At 41.8% G+C, this 21,772-nt stretch overlaps 1 protein-coding gene across 1 annotated transcript in view; it reads left to right on the top strand.

Annotated features, from left to right (window-relative positions):
• Positions 1-1,487: 1,487 nt before the first annotated feature.
• The window catches only part of LOC115556988 (uncharacterized), a 47,273-nt gene continuing 26,988 nt past the window's right edge, over positions 1,488-21,772 (top strand). The window contains exons 1-8 of the mRNA XM_030374473.1: positions 1,488-1,552; positions 1,677-1,823; positions 1,992-2,054; positions 2,201-2,374; positions 2,532-2,606; positions 2,828-2,830; positions 3,319-3,384; positions 3,856-3,973. Coding sequence (XP_030230333.1) covers positions 1,758-1,823; positions 1,992-2,054; positions 2,201-2,374; positions 2,532-2,606; positions 2,828-2,830; positions 3,319-3,384; positions 3,856-3,973 — 565 coding nt within the window. The 5' untranslated portion in view covers positions 1,488-1,552; positions 1,677-1,757. The remainder of the gene's footprint in view (positions 1,553-1,676; positions 1,824-1,991; positions 2,055-2,200; positions 2,375-2,531; positions 2,607-2,827; positions 2,831-3,318; positions 3,385-3,855; positions 3,974-21,772) is intronic.

The raw sequence follows: 21,772 nt of genomic DNA, 5'->3' as shown, positions 1-21,772 counted from the left end.
AGGATTCTTCCCATGGCGACGACTCCGGCCAGAGGCTTCGTGCCTGGTATGTAGTCGTAAAGATACAATGATGCATGTTTTCAACTCATTTATATTCCTCAGAATTCTATTGCATGAATGTGTGATGTTTGACTTTTAGATCAACAGCTCGAGATAAGTTATTCATTTTAGTTTTGCGTTGAATTTGTCTCTTTATTAGTGCTTGGCACTGGAGCACGTCACCGTGTCAAGCCTTGGCCTGTCTCTGCCCTCACTGGGAAGTTCCATCGATTGGATCTCCCTCCTGAGTCTCCAGTTAAGCAGGTAAACTTGTCAAAGACCTTTCAGAAAATAATATATAATTTAGCTGTGGAATATGTTTGGAGTGGAATGACAACTTTTTATTTGTCCTTATTTATAGTTTGTGCTGTTTGTGGGCGACTCGCATCTGCGTGCGTTGGTTGACCGTTACGTGAGGATGCCAGACGGTTGCCTTTCGTTTGGGTTCCTGTCTACGCCTGGGGCGTCTGCCGCTGAGCTCCGCACTGAGTTGCTGAACGCAGACATCCCCAGAACCCCCGACATCGTTTGCTTGCTGGCTCCAAGCAACAACCTCACGGCGACGCTCGGCATCGAAGCGGCTGGATTTGCCTTCGATGGACTTCTGAGAGCTGCCCGCAGTCGATGGCCTAAGGTAGTTTTTGTGTTACAAAATAAAGTGTATTTTCAAGGCAGACTATTTAACAGAATTGTATAGTGTGTAATCCAAAACTTTTGTGCGGATCAGGTGTTTGTGCTCGATTTCCCTCCCCGGCTGGCGAGTGAATTGGCACCGCAACAATTCCTTCGAGAGGAGTTTCGTCGCGTTGCAGTAAAGAACGGTATGTAAAAATGATTAAGAGATAATGTCAGTATAGAATATCTTTGTAGGAAAGCTTTTAGTGTATCAACACCACCTCTTGGTACCACGTGTAAAATATGAATATAGTGTATGGTTTAATATTTGTATTCTTCTGCAGGTGTAAAGTACTGCGTCACAGCTGACCGCTTTCCGCTGGACTCGCGTGCCTTGTGGAGTCGTGATGGGGTAAGTCGTGTTATAACTTGGCACGTGAGAAATTCATGAAATGTCATTTTTATACGGCAAAAGCAGTTTATTTCAATAATAACCCGTGCTTCTCATTATAATAGATCCACCTGAGTGACGATCTGGGGATGCCGCTTCTCGCGAAGCTTCTGTGGCACTTCTCCTTTCGGCAGCTACAGTCACCTCTGCCTGTTACACCTCCGCCTGTGTCTCCTCCCAAGTCACCGCCGACTGTGAGACCCTTTGCTACTACCGTGGTTGTGAAGGGAGAAGTTTCACGTCCACGTCCCCTTGACCCCTTCAAGGAAACTGTCGTCGGACGTCGCGGAAAGGTAAAAGTTATACAATTTTGAAGAGCTTTAGTTTTAGTTAGGCCACATTTATTGAATACTAATTCTCCCTATGTGTTTATAGCGCAGCCAACCTGAGTCCTGGGATGCGCCTGAGGACTGGGATCAGTTTTCCGTGCGGATCCTTCCTCATGAGGTTTGTACATTGGTATGATAGCTGAAAGGAAATCAAACCGTAATGATGCGTACATTTGTTGTTTCATTTAAATGCTATTCCTATAAGACAAGGCAAATGGCTCAATTCTGTTTTTTATTTCTAGGTTTGTGTGCCTCCTCTGGTCCTGAGGGAGTGCTTTGTCGTGCTAAACCCTATCCGGTTTAGCACTGACAAGTTGGCTGCAATGGATCGCATTGTTCCATCCAACCTTGACGTCCCCATGTATGCTACCATGGGGAATCGCTCAAAGGTAATTTGTGTGATTTTAATATTAACTGTTTGTGAGTGCATACATATTAATAGCGCCTGTAATCCTATATGACAAGCTTTACATTGTATGGTAGAGATAGTTGCATTGATAATAAAAGTGTTTTATTTCATTAACTGTTATCATTTCCGTTCTCTTCCATTATGATAGAAACGGAAGGTGGCACATGGAACCACGGCTGTGGTCTCCAAAGGAAAGAAGGCCCGCCTTGAGGTTGGTAATTTCTCAGTGAAATATGTACTTGTTTTTTGGTTGAAACACAGGAACAACTATTTTCTGATTTCGCCTTTAACACAAGAGATAGTCCAACATTCTCTGTGTAGGTATTGTTTTGCCAATGATTTACAATTATTTTCCAGGCACTTCAAACTCCAGCAAGGATTGCCAAACCTTCGAAGCTGGTACCTCCCCCTCGACCTGTTCCAGAAGCTGCTGTACCAGCTACTCTGGAGGGCGTACCTCCTCCTCGACCTGTTCCAGAAGCTGCTGTGCCAGCCACTCTGGAGGGCAGCGTCTTTGTGCATTCGAGCAAGGTAATTTGCATACAACATGTAATGATTAAACACATTCAGTGAATAGAGTGCGGTTCTCTATTCTTTTGATATTTTCTCTAAGTTCCTAAGAAAGTGTAATTTTGGGTTTCCATTTCTCAATTGTAATGTACATATAATTCTTACTATGTCTTTGCAGTTTGCTCAACCGGAGGGGGATGACAAGACTCTGTGTGTTGATGAGTGGCCGTTTCTTCAAACAAAGTTTTGTGAGGTAAGGGAAAGGGGGAAAAAGAGAGCATCTTGTAATTATGTAATATTTGGCTTTTGTTGTTAAATTTGTATGTAGCGCCACAAAATACAGGCGTGCACAACACTATGTTTGTTACTGTTTTAAATAAACTACATTAGCAGTAAGTTCTTTGAACTGCCCACTTTTCAATTTTCATACAATTGTACCTCTCATGATAATTTTGCTCCCTTACCTCATTGTAGAAGGTGAACCAGCCAACTGCTCGGGTTGTCTCTGGACAGAGAAAACAAGAGGAGCCAACACCTTGGGGGCCAAAAGTTGTGATGGCCCAGGCTGATAAACCAACAGCCAATGAGACCAGCTTCTTGGGATGTTCAACCAAGGTAATGACAACAATATAAAAAATGATTTGCAAATAAGCAATCAATCATTTCCAGGATCAGTATCTAGAAACATTTACATTTTTACTTCATAATTACAATCAACATAGTTGAACTGTTTTTAACATGTTCTTGGTAATATCTACACACTATGAATTGGAAATGTCAAGAAGGTTGGCTGATGAACTTGTTGTGCTCATTTTAATTATTGAAACTGAACTGAAATAAAAGTTTTCTTTGTCCTTAATTCTGTTCACCACAATACACCAAATGTCCCCTTTTCTATGGCTTATGAGTTTGCATGTAGGGGTAAACCTAATTTTTTTTAACATTCGTAATGTTTGTGATTGCAGATGACACACATTGAGGACCATGAGCCGTTTCAACCAGCACCTGAGGTCACTGCGAGCAGTCAGCAGGTATGTAATTACTAGTGGAAAAATTGTATACCAACGGGAAAAGCCACAGCTTAAGAGACCCATTTTTTTTTTATTCTTTTAGAACATTGATAAATATGCCTAAACTATGTGCATTTTCAAATTACTTACTGGGAAACAACATGCTTTTAAAAACACTTATATGAATTGTCATTTCAGCAGAGCCCGCCTGAGGACAATGGCCAGCTTGAAGATCCTCATCTAACACTTGGCAATCAGAAGGTACTTATTTTTAACATGTTATTCCCTGTTCCTTGTGAGTTTTCCTGCCATTTATTAGATCTTGGAAATTAGTTAAAGTAATGTTAATATCATGTACAATTCCGTTTTCCCATTATACACAGCCATGAACTACAGCTGAATGATTCCTAGCCTTTTTATGAATTCCTTGTTAATTTCGATATAAACTATTGGTTACACTCCTTTTTGATTCAACTACTGTTGTGTTTTTAGGCACCCTGTGATTTTGCACCTGCCAGAGCTGCTACATCAAGTCATGTGACTTATGAGAACCCTGGGTGTCTTCAAGGATCGTTTGACCAGAGCAGCCACATCTTCGGGGAAAATGCAGGTAAGCAGTGTGCTACAAATGGCATAGCGGCGATTATGACTCACGCCACCCATAGCGTTCTCAAATGGAAAAAAAAAAACAATCATATTCTAAAACAAGGTAATGGCTTGTACACATCTATGCTAGAAAATAAGGAAATCAGTTCAGCCAAAACCAGTGGGCATATTTTCATTTACGAGTTACCCAGACACTGCAAATTAAACAATAAATTATTTAGTTTGGAATATTTTGATACACTCACTGGAAGTCTTGATCCAAAGGATGATTATGACGCTTCTTTGCAAAATATAGCCATGCCTTTAGAAGAGGCTATTCAGAAGACACTGCTGCAGACAGACACATGCTTGCTCAACATCCAAGGAAGTGTCTGTGCCGTTTTCAAGGTCGAAACTGCTTTTGCAGTTTTCGATCCTCATTCTCGTAGTACTTGGGGTTCCGTTGCACCAAATGGAACTGGCATAGTAGCGCACTATGCTACTGTGTATGAGTTATTTGCCCATATTGAGAACCTTGTCAATTCCTTGTATCAAAATCTTCCACATACCCCAAACAAAGTGTTTGAAGTCACTGGTGTGAAAGCTGTTGAGGTATACTCACCATTTACTGCTTTAACTGCACAGCCTGAAGCCAGCACTTCGGCACATGACGGTACTTTGGACACTGACAGTGACTCTGATCTCTGTGTCCTTTCGCTAACAGATAGAAATTCCCTTGCAGTAAACACGTCTTTTTCCCTTGAAACTGTGCAGCCTGTAGCAAACACTTCTACATGTGACACAACTGTGAACATTGACAGTGATCTTCTAATTCACACAAATGGTGCATCAGATGTCTGTTTAATTTCTGTATCAGATAGACCCAATATAATATTTACTGGATTGACATTAAGCGAAAAAAACAGGATCTGCAACAAACTGTATATCGTACCAACTTTAGATCAAAATATTGTTGGACAACCCTTCGATATGGCCCAGCCTGAACCATGCCATACAACATCCATTGTAGGTGACGGTAATTGTTTCTTTCGTTCTCTTTCGTCTGTAATTAGTGGTTGCGAGTCAAATCACAAGGCCTTTAGAAAGGCTGTAGTGAATCATATCTCAAATAATCCCCTTCATTACGTTACTTGTCTAAGACAGCAATTTGCTTCTGTGGAGCAATATCTCAGGGACTCAAGAATGAAATATGTTGGATCTTGGGCAACCGAGTTGGAAATACAAGCTTCTGCAGATTTGCTCTGTGTTGATATTTACACATACAGTCAACAGAAATGGATTACGTTTACGGCGAACATTGAGCCGATTTCAAGAAAAGCTATGTATCTGAAACACTGCAATGGAAGCCATTATGAACCAATTGCCTGTGTCAAAGACAAAAACGCTCATAAATGCTTCAGTTTAACTAGCCTCTGTGAAATGACGCACAAAATGTCCAATGCAGACCTTGTTTCACCACGTAAAAAATGTAGTGATAAAGTAAAAGATCTAAGGAAAAAGAAAACATACGCTGAAGACACAGAATATAGGCAAGTTATAAAGCTAAAAACACAACAAAGATATAATTGTGATGAACAGTATCAAGCAAAAGTAAAAAACAACAGTATTGAAAGATATGCTAATAATGAAACGTTTAAAGAACAAGTAAAAAACAGCAGTATTGAAAAATATGCTAATGAAGAAACGTTTAAAGAACAAGTAAAAAACAGCAGTATTGAAAAATATGCTCATAATGAAACGTTTAAAGAACAAGTAAAAAACAGCAGTATTGAAAAATATGCTAATGAAGAAACGTTTAAAGAGCAAGTAAAAAACCGCAGTATGGAAAAATATGCTAATAATGAAACGTTCAAAGAACAAGTTAAAAACAGCAGTATTGAAAAATATGCTAATAATCCTGCCCATCATAACCAGGTGAAACAAAGAACTGTAATCAAATACAGAGATGATCCATCATGTAAACCCTCTTTAATTGAAAGAAACTGTCAAAAGAGACTTAATCTTACCCTCTTAAAACACAATATTGACTTTGTAATTGAGCTCTTCCAAGAAGAGGTCAAACATGGACCAGAACATGTTTGTTGTGTATGTCACAGATTATTGTTCCGTAAGCAAGTTAGATTATGTGACATAACTTCATATGAATCCAAGGCTTCAACTGTGTCAGCAATTGCAAAACAATGCATAACTACAACATATCTCCATCAATGTGATAACGCATGTTTAACGCCATGCACACTAAAACAGACAGTTGCTGGGAAATTGTGGATATGTTTCAGTTGCAACTCCAAGATACTCAGTGGTAAGGTTCCCCAGGAGAGCGCTGTGAACAATATGGCATTAGATCCAATTCCGGACGAATTAGGCACACTGAACTCATTAGAACAACACCTGTGCGCATTGAATATTCCCTTTATGCGACTTGTGGCATTGCCGCGAGGTTCTCAGAATTCTGTCCATGGGCCGGTGACTTGCGTTCCATCAAACAGCGATGTAGTCACTTCGGTTCTCCCAAGGCTAGAAAATCAAGATTTAATGATCCGAATAAAACTGAAAAGAAAACTTACTTATAAGGGGCATTATCAGTATCAATATGTGCACACTCAAAAAATCCAAAATGCGATAGCATGTTTAAAGGACATGAATAAATGGTATAAGGACATAGACTTTAACGCAGAATGGGAAAATCCCTTGCCAGAAGATGCATGTTCTGTTTTGAAAGAATGCAACCCAGTTAATGACACTCCATCTGCACCTGAAAGCAGTGACATTACAACTCAATCAGACCAGGTGTCGGATGATGAAGAAGCTGACCACATATATGAAACTCAAACACACGGGTTACTCTTGGACACATGTTTGCAACCAATAGATATCGCACAAGAAATATTTGATCAGCATTTCGAAAGTGTTTTATCAATAGCTCCAGCTGAAGGCAACAGTCCTGTTAGGCTGCTGACAGATAAGGGCAATGAAGCAAAATGTTTCCCAACTCTTTTCCCCAAAGGGACAGGTACATTCCATGATGCACGGCCCCACAGGCTCACTCTCAGTAGATACATCAACACACGAATCCTAAATGCTGATGGGAGGTTTAGCAGCAACTTGGACTACATTTTCTATGCTCAATATTTATCTGAGGTCAATCAGGTTGTTTCCAAGGTGTCCATAGCACTGAGAAAAGGTTACCATGCAGGGGAATCATTGGCTATAACTTCCGCCATGCTTTCAAACAAAGACTATGTACAAAATGTCTTAAAAACCGATCTCGGTTACAAGTTCCTTCAACCGATCCGAGGGACTCCAGTTTTTTGGCAAGGTGTACAGAAAAATCTATTTGCTATGGTTCGTCAGCTTGGTGTCCCTACTTGGTTCTGTTCATTTTCATGTGCTGATTTACGCTGGACTGAACTCATCGATGTTTTCATGAGACTACAGAAAATACAGGGAAATGTCAACGACCTGGACTGGTCACAGAGGTGCAATTTACTCAAAACTAATCCGGTTACCGCGGCAAGAATGTTCCAACACAGGTTTCAGACTTTTCTAAATGACGTCATCAAGTCACCAGCTAACCCCATTGGTAAAGTTATAGACACATTTTTTAGAGTTGAATTCCAACAAAGCGGCTCACCCCATACTCATTGTCTGTTCTGGGTAGAAAATGCACCGAAAATAGGCAGAAACACAGACCAAGAAGTCACACAATTTATTGATAAATACATCAGTTGTGAACTCCCGCCAGCAACCGACGCATTGCATGAAGTTGTTTCCAGCGTTCAAAAACACAGCTCCAAGCACTCAAAGAGTTGTAGGAAAAAAGGCACAACATGCAGATTTAACTTTCCACGTCCTCCAAGCAACCACACCTTTCTTTGTAGAAGTAAAACAGACGAGAACCAGGAGGTAACAGACGCTGATCCGATAGACGTCTCTATATTAGAAATGCGAAAAGAAAAAGAGGTGGCTAAAAGTGTCATGACAAGGGTCAAACATGCTCTTTCAAGTCCAGACCTAACCTTCGACACTGTGGATCAGCTATTTGCTTCCGTTAACATCACCCAGGAAATGTTTGAAAATGCCTACCGATTGACAACCAATAAAAACGCGGTTGTACACAAACGCAACCCATCAGATGTTTACGTTAATCAATACAACAAAGACCTTTTGCGTTGCTGGGATGCCAACATGGACATACAATATGTCTGCGATGCTTTTGCTTGTGTAGTATACATAATATCCTACATCTCAAAAGCAGAACAAGACATGGGCTTATTGTTACAACATACTCAAAATGAAATGAAAAAACATGGAAATTTAGATGCAAAACAAACACTCAATAAGTTGGGAAGTGTCTTTCTCCACAATCGCGAGGTCTCAGCTCAAGAAAGTGTTTATCGAGTTACAAACATGCATCTCAACGAATGCTCAAGACTGGTCACATTTATCCCTACTGGTGAAAATACTGTCAGAATGAGTTATCCTCTCAGTGTCATTCAAAGCAAAGCAGAACAGGGTGACACGTCAACAGAATCGATATGGATGACGAGCATAACGGACCGCTACAAAAACCGCCCCCAGGGCGCAATTTTCAATGATATTTGTATAGCCACATTTGTTTCAAAATACAGAGTTTTGTACGGGAAAGAGCAGCACAGCAATGGCTCTGTTAAACTGGAAAATAACACTGGCTTTGTTAAGATGAGAACTAGGGGATCTGATGCTGTTGCTAGATACGCTCGTTTCTCACAAACCAAATATCCAGAAAAACACTACCAAAGTTTGCTACAATTGTTTTTGCCTCATTATTCAACAGATGAGTTAAAACCTCCACCGTACAACAGTTATGAGCAGTTTTACAGGACCGGTTCCATCACTAACAGCAGCAATACAACGCAAAGTGTTAAGGAAGTTGTAGATTTGAACAGATCCCTGTTTGAAGTAGATGCAGATGAGCTCGACAGATGCCAAGAGGTTGCAGGGCACCACGGGGCTCACGACGAGGCATGGGCAGACCTTTGCCCTGAATCTGAGTTGGAGCGATTAGAATGTCAGGAGGAGATGTCTAACAACAACGACACAAATCAAAATGAAAGAGAAGCCATACCGGACTTGCAGTCGGACACAAAGGCAACACTGTCTAAAGAATTTCCCACACACTCGATACAAAGAGCTGAAGGTCTGTCCATTATGCGCACGTTAAACGAACAGACTCAAATTTTTTACAAAATCCGCGCATGGTGCCTTGACAAAGTCAATGGCAAAAAAACCTGACCCGTTTCGCGTATTCATTTCAGGGGGAGCAGGCACAGGAAAGTCCCACCTGATTAAAGCTGTGTACTACGAGTCATGCAGACTCTTTGCAAGAATGTCCATTAATCCAGACGACACTCATGTTTTGCTAGCTGCTCCTACAGGAGTAGCAGCATATAATATCAACGGAAGCACAATACACAGCACCTTTGCTATTACTACCACCGCCAAACTGCCATATCAACCTCTAGGAGATGAAAGAATCAATTCGTTGAGAGCCACCATGAAAGACTTACAAATACTCATTTTGGACGAGGTGAGTATGGTTGATCATAAAATCCTGACGTATGTCCATGGCAGACTACGACAAATAAAGCAACAAGGAGATTATGCATGGTTTGGGAATGTATCAATCATGGCAGTTGGTGACTTCTTCCAGCTCGAGCCTGTAAAGGGAACACCTCTTTACCACGAGCAATTGGTGACCGATCTGTGGAACAATCATTTCACTCACATTGAGTTGACAAAGATAATGCGACAAAAAAACAAAGAATTTGCTGAAACATTAAATCGTCTTAGAAAACACAGAAAAGGAGACAATCTTTACCAGCGAGATGAAGTCTTGCTAAGACAACGTGAGACCGGCGAGGGGGAACTGACACAGGACCTCCACATTTTCCCCAGAAACGATGAAGTGGCAGCCCATAACATCGCCATGTTACACAAGACGTGTACGGATTTGGTGCAAATTAAAGCTCAAGATACTCAGAGAAATCCTACCACAGGACAAGTAACAAGAAAAAATAATCCAAAAATTGATAGTCAGACATGCTTAAGCAGAACGTTAATCGTTGGTCCATCAGCTCGCGTAGTGCTCATCAAAAATATAGATCTGTCAGATGGATTGGTCAATGGTGTATTCGGTACCGTTTGCAAAATCACCTTTGAAGGGAACGTTCAGTTTCCCAAAACCATTTTGGTTAACTTTGACAATGACGCAATCGGCAGGAAACTGAGGAGTAGGTCTATATGCTTTGAGCCTCAATTTCAACAAGCAACACCCATAGATGCTGTGGAAGACAAAGTAATGACTGGTGGATCTAGACGCCAATTCCCGTTACGCCTAGCATGGGCCTGTACAATACACAAAGTTCAAGGTTTAACTTTAGAAAGAGCTGTAGTGTCCCTTAAAAAGATATTTGCAGCTGGCCAAGCATATGTAGCATTAAGCCGAGTAACGTGTGAGGAAAACCTTATCATTCAAGACTACGCAGCCAAAGCCTTCTATTCGAAACCAGACATCGACATTTCTCTGCAAAAAATGGAACCATTCATTGCAACTCCACCAGCAGAAATAACTTCAACCCTCAAAATATGCCTCCACAACATTCAAGGTCTATGTCAACACATGGAAGACCTTAAACATGACCAGAGAATCTTGAGTGCTGACATCATTTGCGTGACAGAAACATGGCTGGAACAAAACACCTCAGTCGATTCCATTGAAATGCCAGGTTGGACTTTTGATCACAAACTCCGGTCCCAATCCTACCATAACATGACCCAATTCCAAGACTTGGTAAACAAACGGCACGGTGGAGTGGGCTACTACCACAAAGACCACATCACTTGTAACATTATACACATGCCATGCAGTGACTTGGAAGCCATCATGTTTAATGTTCAGCCTTTGAATTACAATTACATTGTGCTGTACAAACCGCCATCATATAAACTCGCCTTATTCAAACAAAATCTCGCTTTGGTAATGCAACACTTTAACCAACTTTCAGGAGGAAAGGTAATTATGGGTGACTTCAACGACAATGCCCTTGTTTCTAAATCTGCAGAAAATTTCATGCAACAGCAAGGTTACACCCAAATTGTCTCTTCGCCAACAACAGAAAACGACACGACAATTGATCACGTATACATTCGTGACATTAATCCCACTGATATCAAAGTGCAAATTCTGTCCACCTACTACTCCGATCATGAGTGCCTCTGTTTAGATTTCCTTCTGTAACTGGTTAGCTCGTTTGGCTCGCAGGTTTTAGCACTACGCAATAATTTAAATGTTTTGTCTGTCTTTTCTATTTTTTCAAATAAATAATAAATATTAAATATATATTTTTAATTTCCTATTTTTTCTAATAAATAATGAATTTTCTACCCATTTTTTTTTATGGATTTGCCCCTCTAAACAAAGCCATAGATATGTTTTGTTTTTTTTAGCACTACCCAATGTTTTAAATGTTTTGTCTTCGTCTTTTCCATTTTTTCTAATAAATAATAAATATTATCCATTTTTAACTTTTGGATTTTTTACTTTACTAAATTTTCTCCCCATTTTTTGTATTTTTTTTATTTTTTATTTAACCCTCTAATAAAATCATAGATATTTTGTCCCTTTTCAGCATTTTTTCCCTATTCATCTACAACTTACAATTTACAATAAGGGTACATGCTAAACTATTTGTTAATGCTTAGTTAATAACTCATAGCTAACTAACCATTTCTAAATACTTGCGTAATGCTTGATAAGCATTAACTAAGTCAAACTAACTGTTATCCTTAGTTAATGCTAATCTAAGCATCAACCAAGTGAAACTAACTGTAATGCTTAGTTAGGGGTCCAAGCCAACAGGTTGGATCCCTATTGTTTTTGTACGGATTATTAGGGGTCCAAGCCAACAGGTTGGATCCCTATTGTTTTTGTAGTGTTTATTATTATTCCCCCCTAGAAGTGGGTCCACAGCCCAAACCGTAAATGGTGCCGACACGCCAATTGCATGACTAGATCCAGGTCCCTGAGTTCTAAGCAGACGACCAAATCCGGACACGCCGACCACTAGGTGGCGCTATACCAAGGAATACGCGTTTGGGGCTATAACTCCCACACCGAACCTCCCACAGTCAAAAACTTGTACACACAGATGCACTGGAGTCTGCTGCATCTTTTGGCCTAGGCCACGCCCATTTGCGTCTAGAATTCTTTTTCGCAAAATCGCGAAAACCGCAAAACAGTTTTTTCGCTACTCCTCCCACATTTCCCGCCCGATCAACACCAAACTTTGCACACAACATCTTCAGACGCACACGCAAAGAATGCATGAAACACTTTTTTGATCCGTCCTTCGATAACGAAACGGTATCGTTTTGAATATTGGTTTATTAGCTAAATTAGACGTGGAATATCAAAAATCCAAAGAAATCAAAAATTCGACATCGGATCGAGTCCACATTTTACACACATGTTGGTGCTAACCTTAATGTCGTTCGATAAAAATTTCGGAAAATTTCGCCATTAGGGGGCGCAATAAACGAGGAAATTGTATATCTTCTACAAAATTTCGCTGCGAAAACGCTACACTGACTTCTCGCTACTCCTACCACAGTCAAATCCTTTGTATCCACAGGTTCAGGGTAGCGTTTTCAACACATGCTTCGCGTTGTGCCGGCGAAACGCACATTTCTTGTCGCGTTGTGCCGGCGAAATGCACACTTCTTGGACCCCTGCATAACTGCTTGCAGTTCTAGTTAGGGGTCCAAGCCAACAGGTTGGATCCCTATTGTTTTTGTAAGGATTATTATTCCTATTATTAGGGGTCCAAGCCAACAGGTTGGATCCCTATTGTTTTTGTAAGGATTATTCCTATTATTATTCTTACCTCCCTCAAAGTGTGACCACAGCCCAAACCGTAAATGGTGCCGACACGCGAATTGCATGACTAGATCCAGATCTCTTCGGACTACGCAGACGACAAAATCCAGACACGCCGGTCACTAGGTGGCGCTATAACAAGGGAAAACGCGTTTGGGGATATAACTCCCACACCGAACCTACCACAGTCAAAAACTTGTTCCCACATATTCACTGGAGTCTGCTGCATCTTTTGGCATAGGCCACGCCCATTTGCGTCTAGAATTTTTTTTCGCAAAATCGCGAAAACCGCAAAACTGTTTTTTCCCTACTCCTCCCACATTTCTTGACCAATCGACACAAAACTTTGCACACGACATCTTCAGACGCACACGCAAAGGAATCCTGAGACAGTTTTTTGATTCGACCTTCGACGACGAAACGGTAGCGTTTTGAGTATTGGTTTATGAGCTAAATTAGACGTGGAAAATCAAAAATCCAAAGAAATCCAAAATTAGAAATCGGAACAAGTCCAAATTTTACACACATGTTGGTGCTAACCTTAATGTCGTTCGATAAAAATTCCGGAATTTTTCGCCATTAGGGGGCGCAATAAACGAGGAAATAGTATATCTTTTAATTGGCCTGAGGAATGTTCTTCAAACCCGAGGGAAACCATCAAGGGGCAATCCCGAGTCTATATAGAAAATATGGCCAAGAAATATTAATGTGGTTATTTGAAAAAGGAAAATTGTCTTTGGAAAATTTCGCCACAGGGCGGCGCCAAAAAACGACGACATTGTCTATCTCCTATTTGGCCAATGGAATGTTCTGAAAACGCGTTTTAGGCTATAACTCCCACACCGAAGCTCCCACAGTCAAAACCTTTATATCCACATGTTGTTCACGGTAGCGTTTTGAATACTTGCTTCGCGTTGTGCCGGCGAAACGCACATTTCTTGTCGCGTTGTGCCGGCGAAATGCACACTTCTTGGACCCCTGCGTAACTGCTTGCAGTTCTAGTTATACTTCCTTCGTTAGAAGTGGTACTACAGCTCAAACCGTAAATGGTGCCGACACGCAAATTGCATGACTAGGTCCAGATCTGTTCGGACTAAGCAGACGACAAAATCCAGACCTGCCGGCCACTAGGTGGCGCTATACCAAGGAATACGCGTTTGGGGCTATAACTCCCACACCGAACCTCCCACATTCAAAACCTTGAACACACAGATTCACTGGAGTCTGATGCATCTTTTGGCATAGGCCACGCCCATTTGCGTCTATAATTTTTTTTCGCAAAATCGCGAAAACCGCAAAACTGTTTTTTCCCAACTCCGCCCACATTTCTTGACCAATCGACACCAAACTTTGCACACGACATCGTCAGACGCACACGAAAAGAAAAACTATATACTTTTTTGATCCGACCTTCGACTACGAAACGGTAGCGTTTTGAATATTGCTTTATTAGCTACGTTTTACGTCGATACGCAAAAATTCAGAAAATACCAAAATTAGACATCGGATCAAGTCCAAATTTTACACACATGTCGGTGCTACCCTTAATGGCGTTCAATAAAAATATCGGAATATTTTGCCATTAGGGGGCGCAATAAACGAGGAAATTGTATATCTTCTAATAGGCCCGAGGAATGTTCTTCAAACTATAAGGGAACCATCAAGGGGCAAACCCGAGTCTATATAAAAAATATGGCCAAGAATTATTAATGTGGGCGGGAGTTATTTGGCAAAGGAAAATTGTCTTTGGAAAATGTCGCCACAGGGCGGCGCCAAAAAACGACGATATTGTCGATCTCCTATTTGGCCAATGTTCTGAAAACGCGTTTTAGGCTATAACTCCCACACCGAAGCTCCCACAGTCAAAACCTTTATATCCACATGTTGTTCACGGTAGCGTTTTGAATACTTGCTTCGCGTTGTGCCGGCGAAATGCACATTTCTTATCGCGTTGTGCCGGCGAAATGCACACTTCTTGGACCCCTGCATAACTGCTTGCAGTTCTAGTTAATACTTATCTTAGCATCAACTAAGCATTACAGTTAGTTTTACTTAGTTAATGCTGAGATAAGTATCAACTAAGTACAACTAACTGTTATGCTTAGTTAATGCTATAGTAAGTATAGTTAACTAAGTAAACTTAATGCCTAACCAATCATTACTCAACATTAAATAGTGTTAAATACGCATTAACAAACCATTGATAACATTACGTAAGTATCAATCCACAGATATATGATGTACCCTCATTGTAGTATGTTAGCCATGGATTTAGGTTACCTTTTTATTCAATCTTTAAAATACCATTTGGATTCTTTTGATTTTTTCAAAAAAATGTGCCTCTCAAAACCCAACCCCTCGTCCACGTCGTGAGAGGCGGAAACAGTGTGTCTGTATTCCAGGTCCATCCAAGACGCTGTCTGAATGGACCTGGAAACATGCTGGCCAACGGGGCTCTGGTAAAGCAAACCAATCGAAACGGAAGCGGACAAGGCGTTTGGGGCTATAACTCCCACACCGAACCTCCCACAGTCGAAACTTTCGTATCCACAGGTTCGCGGTAGCGTTTTGAACACATGCTTCGCGTTGTGCCGGCGAAACGCACATTCCTTGTCGCGTTGTGCCGGCGAAATGCACACTTCTTGGACCCCTGCATACCTACTTGCAGTTCTAGTTAGGGGTCCAAGCCAACAGGTTGGATCCCTATTGTTTTTGTAAGGATTTTTTGTTTTTGTAAGGATTTTTCCTATTATTATTAGGGGTCCAAGCCAACAGGTTGGATCCCTATTGTTTTTGTAAGGATTTTTAGGGGTCCAAGCCAACAGGTTGGATCCCTATTGTTTTTGTAAGGATTTTTATTAGGGGTCCAAGCCAACAGGTTGGATCCCTATTGTTTTTGTAAGGATTTTTCCTATTATTATACTTACCTCCCTGAAACTGTGCCCACAGCCCAAACCGTAAATGGTGACGACACGCCAATTGCATGACTAGATCCAGGTCCCTGAGTTCTAGGCAGACGACAAAATCCAGACACGCCGGCCACTAGGTGGCGCTATACCAAGGGAAAACGCGTTTGGGGCTATAACTCCCACACCGAACCTCCCACATTCAAAACCTTGAACACACAGATTCACTGGAGTCTGATGCATCTTTTGGCATAGGCCACGCCCATTTGCGTCGATAATTTTTTTTCGCAAAATCGCGAAAACCGCAAAACTGTTTTTTCCCAACTCCGCCCACATTTCTTGACCAATCGACACCAAACTTTGCACACGACATAGTCAGACGCACACGAAAAGAAAAACTATATACTTTTTTGATCCGACCTTCGACTACGAAACGGTAGCGTTTTGAATATTGCTTTATTAGCTACGTTTTACGTCGATACGCAAAAATTCAGAAAATACCAAAATTAGACATCGGATCAAGTCCAAATTTTACACACATGTCGGTGCTACCCTTAATGGCGTTCAATAAAAATATCGGAATATTTTGCCATTAGGGGGCGCAATAAACGAGGAAATTGTATATCTTCTAATAGGCCCGAGGAATGTTCTTCAAACTATAAGGGAACCATCAAGGGGCAAACCCGAGTCTATATAAAAAATATGGCCAAGAATTATTAATGTGGGCGGGAGTTATTTGGCAAAGGAAAATTGTCTTTGGAAAATGTCGCCACAGGGCGGCGCCAAAAAACGACGATATTGTCGATCTCCTATTTGGCCAATGTTCTGAAAACGCGTTTTAGGCTATAACTCCCACACCGAAGCTCCCACAGTCAAAACCTTTATATCCACATGTTGTTCACGGTAGCGTTTTGAATACTTGCTTCGCGTTGTGCCGGCGAAACGCACATTTCTTGTCGCGTTGTGCCGGCGAAATGCACACTTCTTGGACCCCTGCATAACTGCTTGCAGTTCTAGTTATTATTCTTACCCCCCTAAAAGTGGGCCCACACCCCAAACCGTAAATGGTGCCGACACGCAAATTGCATGACTAGGTCCAGATCTGTTCGGACAATGCAGACGACAAAATCCAGACCTGCCGGCCACTAGGTGGCGCTATACCAAGGAATACGCGTTTGGGGCTATAACTCCCACACCGAACCTCCCACATTCAAAACCTTATACACACAGATTCACTGGAGTCTGCTGCATCTTTTGGCATAGGCCACGCCCATTTGCGTCTAGAATTTTTTTTCGCAAAATCGCGAAAACCGCAAAACTGTTTTCTCGCTACTCCTCCCACATTTCTCGACCAATCAACACCAAACTTTGCACACGACATCGTCAGACGCACACGAAAAGAAAAACTATATACTTTTTTGATCCGACCTTCGACTACGAAACGGTAGCGTTTTGAATATTGCTTTATTAGCTACGTTTTACGTCGATACGCAAAAAATCAGAAAATACCAAAATTAGACATCGGATCAAGTCCAAATTTTAGACACATGTCGGTGCTACCCTTAATGGCGTTCAATAAAGAATTCGGAATATTTCGCCATTAGGGGGCGCAATAAACGAGGAAATTGTATATCTTCTAATTGGCCAAAGGAATGTTCTTCAAACTCAAGGGAAACCATCAAGGGGCAAACCCGAGTCTATATAGAAAATATGGCCAAGAATTATTAATATGGGCGGGAGTTATTTGGCAAAGGAAAATTGTCTTTGGGAAATTTCGCCACAGGGCGGCGCCAAAAAACGACGACATTGTCTATCTCCTATTTGGCCAATGGAATGTTCTGAAAACGCGTTTTAGGCTATAACTCCCACACCGAAGCTCCCACAGTCAAAACCTTTATATCCACATGTTGTTCACGGTAGCGTTTTGAATACTTGCTTCGCGTTGTGCCGGCGAAATGCACATTTCTTGTCGCGTTGTGCCGGCGAAATGCACACTTCTTGGACCCCTGCATAACTGCTTGCAGTTCTAGTTATTATACTTCCCCCCTAGAAGTGGTACTACAGCCCAAACCGTAAATGGTGCACACACGCCAATTGCATGACTAGATCCAGGTCCGTGAACACTACGCAGACGACAAAACCCAGACATGCCGGCCACTAGGTGGCGCTATTCCAATGAATACGCGTTTGGGGCTATAACTCCCACACCGAATCTCCCACATTCAAAAACTTGTACGCACATATTCACTGGAGTCTGCTGCATCTTTTGGCATAGGCCACGCCCATTTGCGTCCATAATTTTTTTTCGCAAAATCGCGAAAGCCGCAAAACTGCCTTTTCCCTACTCCTCGCACATTTTTTGACCAATTGACACAAACCTTTGCACACGGCATCTTCAGACGCACACGAAAATAAAAACTTGAACACTTTTTTGATCCGACCTTCGACGACGAAACGGTAGCGTTTTGAATATTGGTTTATAAGCTCAATTAGACGCGGAATATCAAAAAACCCAAAAATACCAGAATTAGACATCGGATCGAGTCCAAATTGTACAGACATGTCGATGCTCCACTTAATGGCGTTCGATAAAAAATTCGGAAATTTTCGCCATAAGGGGGCGGAATAAACGAGGAATTTGTATATCTTCTAATTGGCCAAAGGAATGTTCTTCAAACTCAAGGGAAACCATCAAGGGGCAATCCCGAGCCTATATAGAAAATATGGCCAAGAATTATTAATGTGGGCGGGAGTTATTTGGCAAAGGATAATTCTCTTTGGAAAATTTCGCCACAAGGCAGCGCCAAAAAACGACGACAATGTCTATCTCCTATTTGGCCATGGAATGTTCTGAAAACGCGTTTTAGCCTATAACTCCCACACCGAAGCTCCCACAGTCAAAACCTTTATATCCACATGTTGTTCACGGTAGCGTTTTGAATACTTGCTTCGCGTTGTGCCGGCGAAACGCACATTTCTTGTAGCGTTGTGCCGGCGAAATGCACACTTCTTGGACCCCTGCATAACTGCTTGCAGATCTAGTTAGGGGTCCAAGCCAACAGGTTGGATCCCTATTGTTTTTGTAAGGATTTTTAGGGGTCCAAGCCAACAGGTTGGATCCCTATTGTTTTTGTAAGGATTATTTTTATTATTATTCCAGCAATAAAAGTGGGACTACAGCCCAAACCGTAAATTGTGCACACGCGCCAATTGCATGACTAGATCCAGGTACGTGAAGGCTATGCAGACGACGAAATCCAGACATGCCGGCCACTAGGTGGCGCTATACCAAGGAATACGCGTTTGGGGCTTTAACTCCCACACCGAACCTCCCACAGTCCAAAAACTTGTACACACATATTCACTGGAGTCTGCTGCAACTTTTGGCATAGGCCACGCCCATTTGCGTCTAGAATTTTTTTTCGCAAAATCGCGAAAACCGCAAAACTGTTTATTCCCTACTCCTCCCACATTTCTTGACCAATCGACACCAAACTTTGCACACGACATCTTCAGACGCACACGCAAAGAAATGATAGACAGTTTTTTGATCCGACCTTCGACGACGAAACGGTATCGTTTTAAATATTTGTTTATTAGCTAAATTAGACGTGAAAAATCCAAAATCCAAAAAAAAAAAAAATTACACATCGGATCGAATCCAAATTTAACACACATGTTAGCGCCACCCTTAACGACGTTCGAATAAAAAATCGGAAAATTACGCCCAAAGGGGGCGCTATAAACGAGGAAATTGTATATCTTCTAATTGGCCAAAGGAATGTTCTTCAAACTCAAGGGAAACCATCAAGGGGCAAACCCGAGTCTATATAGAAAATATGGCCAAGAATTATTAATGTGGGCGGGAGTTATTTGGCAAAGGAAAATTGTCTTTGGAAAATTAAAAATTTCGCCACAGGGCGGCGCCAAAAAACGACGACATTGTCTATCTCCTATTTGGCCAATGGAATGTTCTGAAAACGCGTTTTAGGCTATAACTCCGACACCGAAGCTCCCACAGTCAAAACCTTTATATCCACATGTTGTTCACGGTAACGTTTTGAATACTTGCTCCGCGTTGTGCCGGCGAAATGCACATTTCTTGTCGCGTTGTGCCGGCGAAATGCACACTTCTTGGACCCCTGCATAACTGCTTGCAGTTCTAGTTAGGGGTCCAAGCCAACAGGTTGGATCCCTATTGTTTTTGTAAGGATTTTTCTTATTAGGGGTCCAAGCCAACAGGTTGGATCCCTATTGTTTTTGTAGTGTTTGTTATTATTCCCCCGTAGAAGTGGGACCACAGCCCAAACCGTAAATGGTACACACACGCCAATTGCATGACTACATCCAGGTACGTGAGATGACGGCAGACGACAAAATCCAGACATGCCGGCCACTAGGTGGCGCTATACCAAGGAATACGCGTTTGTGGCTATAACTCCCACACCGAACCTCCCAGAGTCCAAAAACTTGTACACACAGATGCACTGGAGTCTGCTGCATCTTTTGGCCTAGGCCACGCCCATTTGCGTCTGGGAATATTTTTCGCTAAATCGCAAAAACCGCAAAACTGTTTTTTCGCTACTCCTCCCACATTTCTCGACCAATCAACACCAAACTTTGCAGATGACATCTTCAGACGCACACGCAAAGAATGCACGAAACACTTTTTTGATCCGTCCTTCGATAACGAAACGGTAGCGTTTTGAATATTGGTTTATTAGCTAAATTAGACGTGGAATATCGAAAATCCAAAGAAATCCAAAATTAGACATCGGATCGAGTCCACATTTTACACACATGTTGGTGCTAACCTTAATGTCGTTCGATAAAAATTTCGGAAAATTTCGCCATTAGGGGGCGCAATAAACGAGGAAATTGTATATCTTCTACAAAATTTCGCCGCGAAAACGCTACACTGACTTCTCGCTACTCCTACCACAGTCAAATCCTTTGTATCCACAGGTCCAGGGTAGCGTTTTGAACACATGCTTCGCGTTGTGCCGGCGAAACGCACATTTCTTGTCGCGTTGTGCCGGCGAAATGCACACTTCTTGGACCCCTGCATAACTGCTTGCAGTTCTAGTTATTAGGGGTCCAAGCCAACAGGTTGGATCCCTATTGTTTTTGTAAGGATTTTTCCTATTATTATTCCCCCGTAAAAGTGGGAATACAGCCCAAACCGTAAATGGTGCATACACGCCAATTGCATGCACTAGATCCAGGTCCGTGAGACACTACGCAGACGACAAAATCCAGACACTGCCGGCCACTAGGTGGCGCTATACCAAGGAATACGCGTTTGGGGCTATAACTCCCACACCGAACCTCCCAGAGTCCAAAAACTTGTACACACATATTCACTGGAGTCTGCTGCATCTTTTGGCCTAGGCCACGCCCATTTGCGTCTAGAAATATTTTTTCGCAAAATCGCGAAAACCGCAAAACTGTTTTTTCCCTACTCCTCCCACATTTCTTGACCAATCGACACCAAACTTTGCACACGACATCTTCAGACGCACACGCAAAGAAATGCATGAAACACTTTTTGATGCGACCTTTAGACTACGAAACGGTAGCGTTTTGAATATTGGTTTATTAGCTAAGTTAGACGCTGAAAATCAAAAATCCAAAGAAATACCAAAATTAGACATCGGATCAAGTCCAAATTTTACACACATGTTGGTGCTAACCTTAATGTCATACGATAAAAAATTCGGAAAATTTCGCCATTAGGGGGCGCAATAAACGAGGAAATTGTATATCTTCTACAAAATTTCGCCGCGAAAACGCTACACTGACTTCTCGCTACTCCTACCACAGTCAAATCCTTTGTATCCACAGGTTCAGGGTAGCGTTTTGAACACATGCTTCGCGTTGTGCCGGCGAAACGCACATTTCTTGTCGCGTTGTGCCGGCGAAATGCACACTTCTTGGACCCCTGCATAACTGCTTGCAGTTCTAGTTCTTATTATTAGGG

This window comes from Gadus morhua, chromosome 2 (genome assembly GCF_902167405.1).
Source record: "Gadus morhua chromosome 2, gadMor3.0, whole genome shotgun sequence".
Classification (NCBI taxonomy): domain Eukaryota; kingdom Metazoa; phylum Chordata; class Actinopteri; order Gadiformes; family Gadidae; genus Gadus; species Gadus morhua.
Note: the sequence above shows the minus strand (reverse complement) of the source record. Positions and strands in the feature narration are given on the sequence as shown.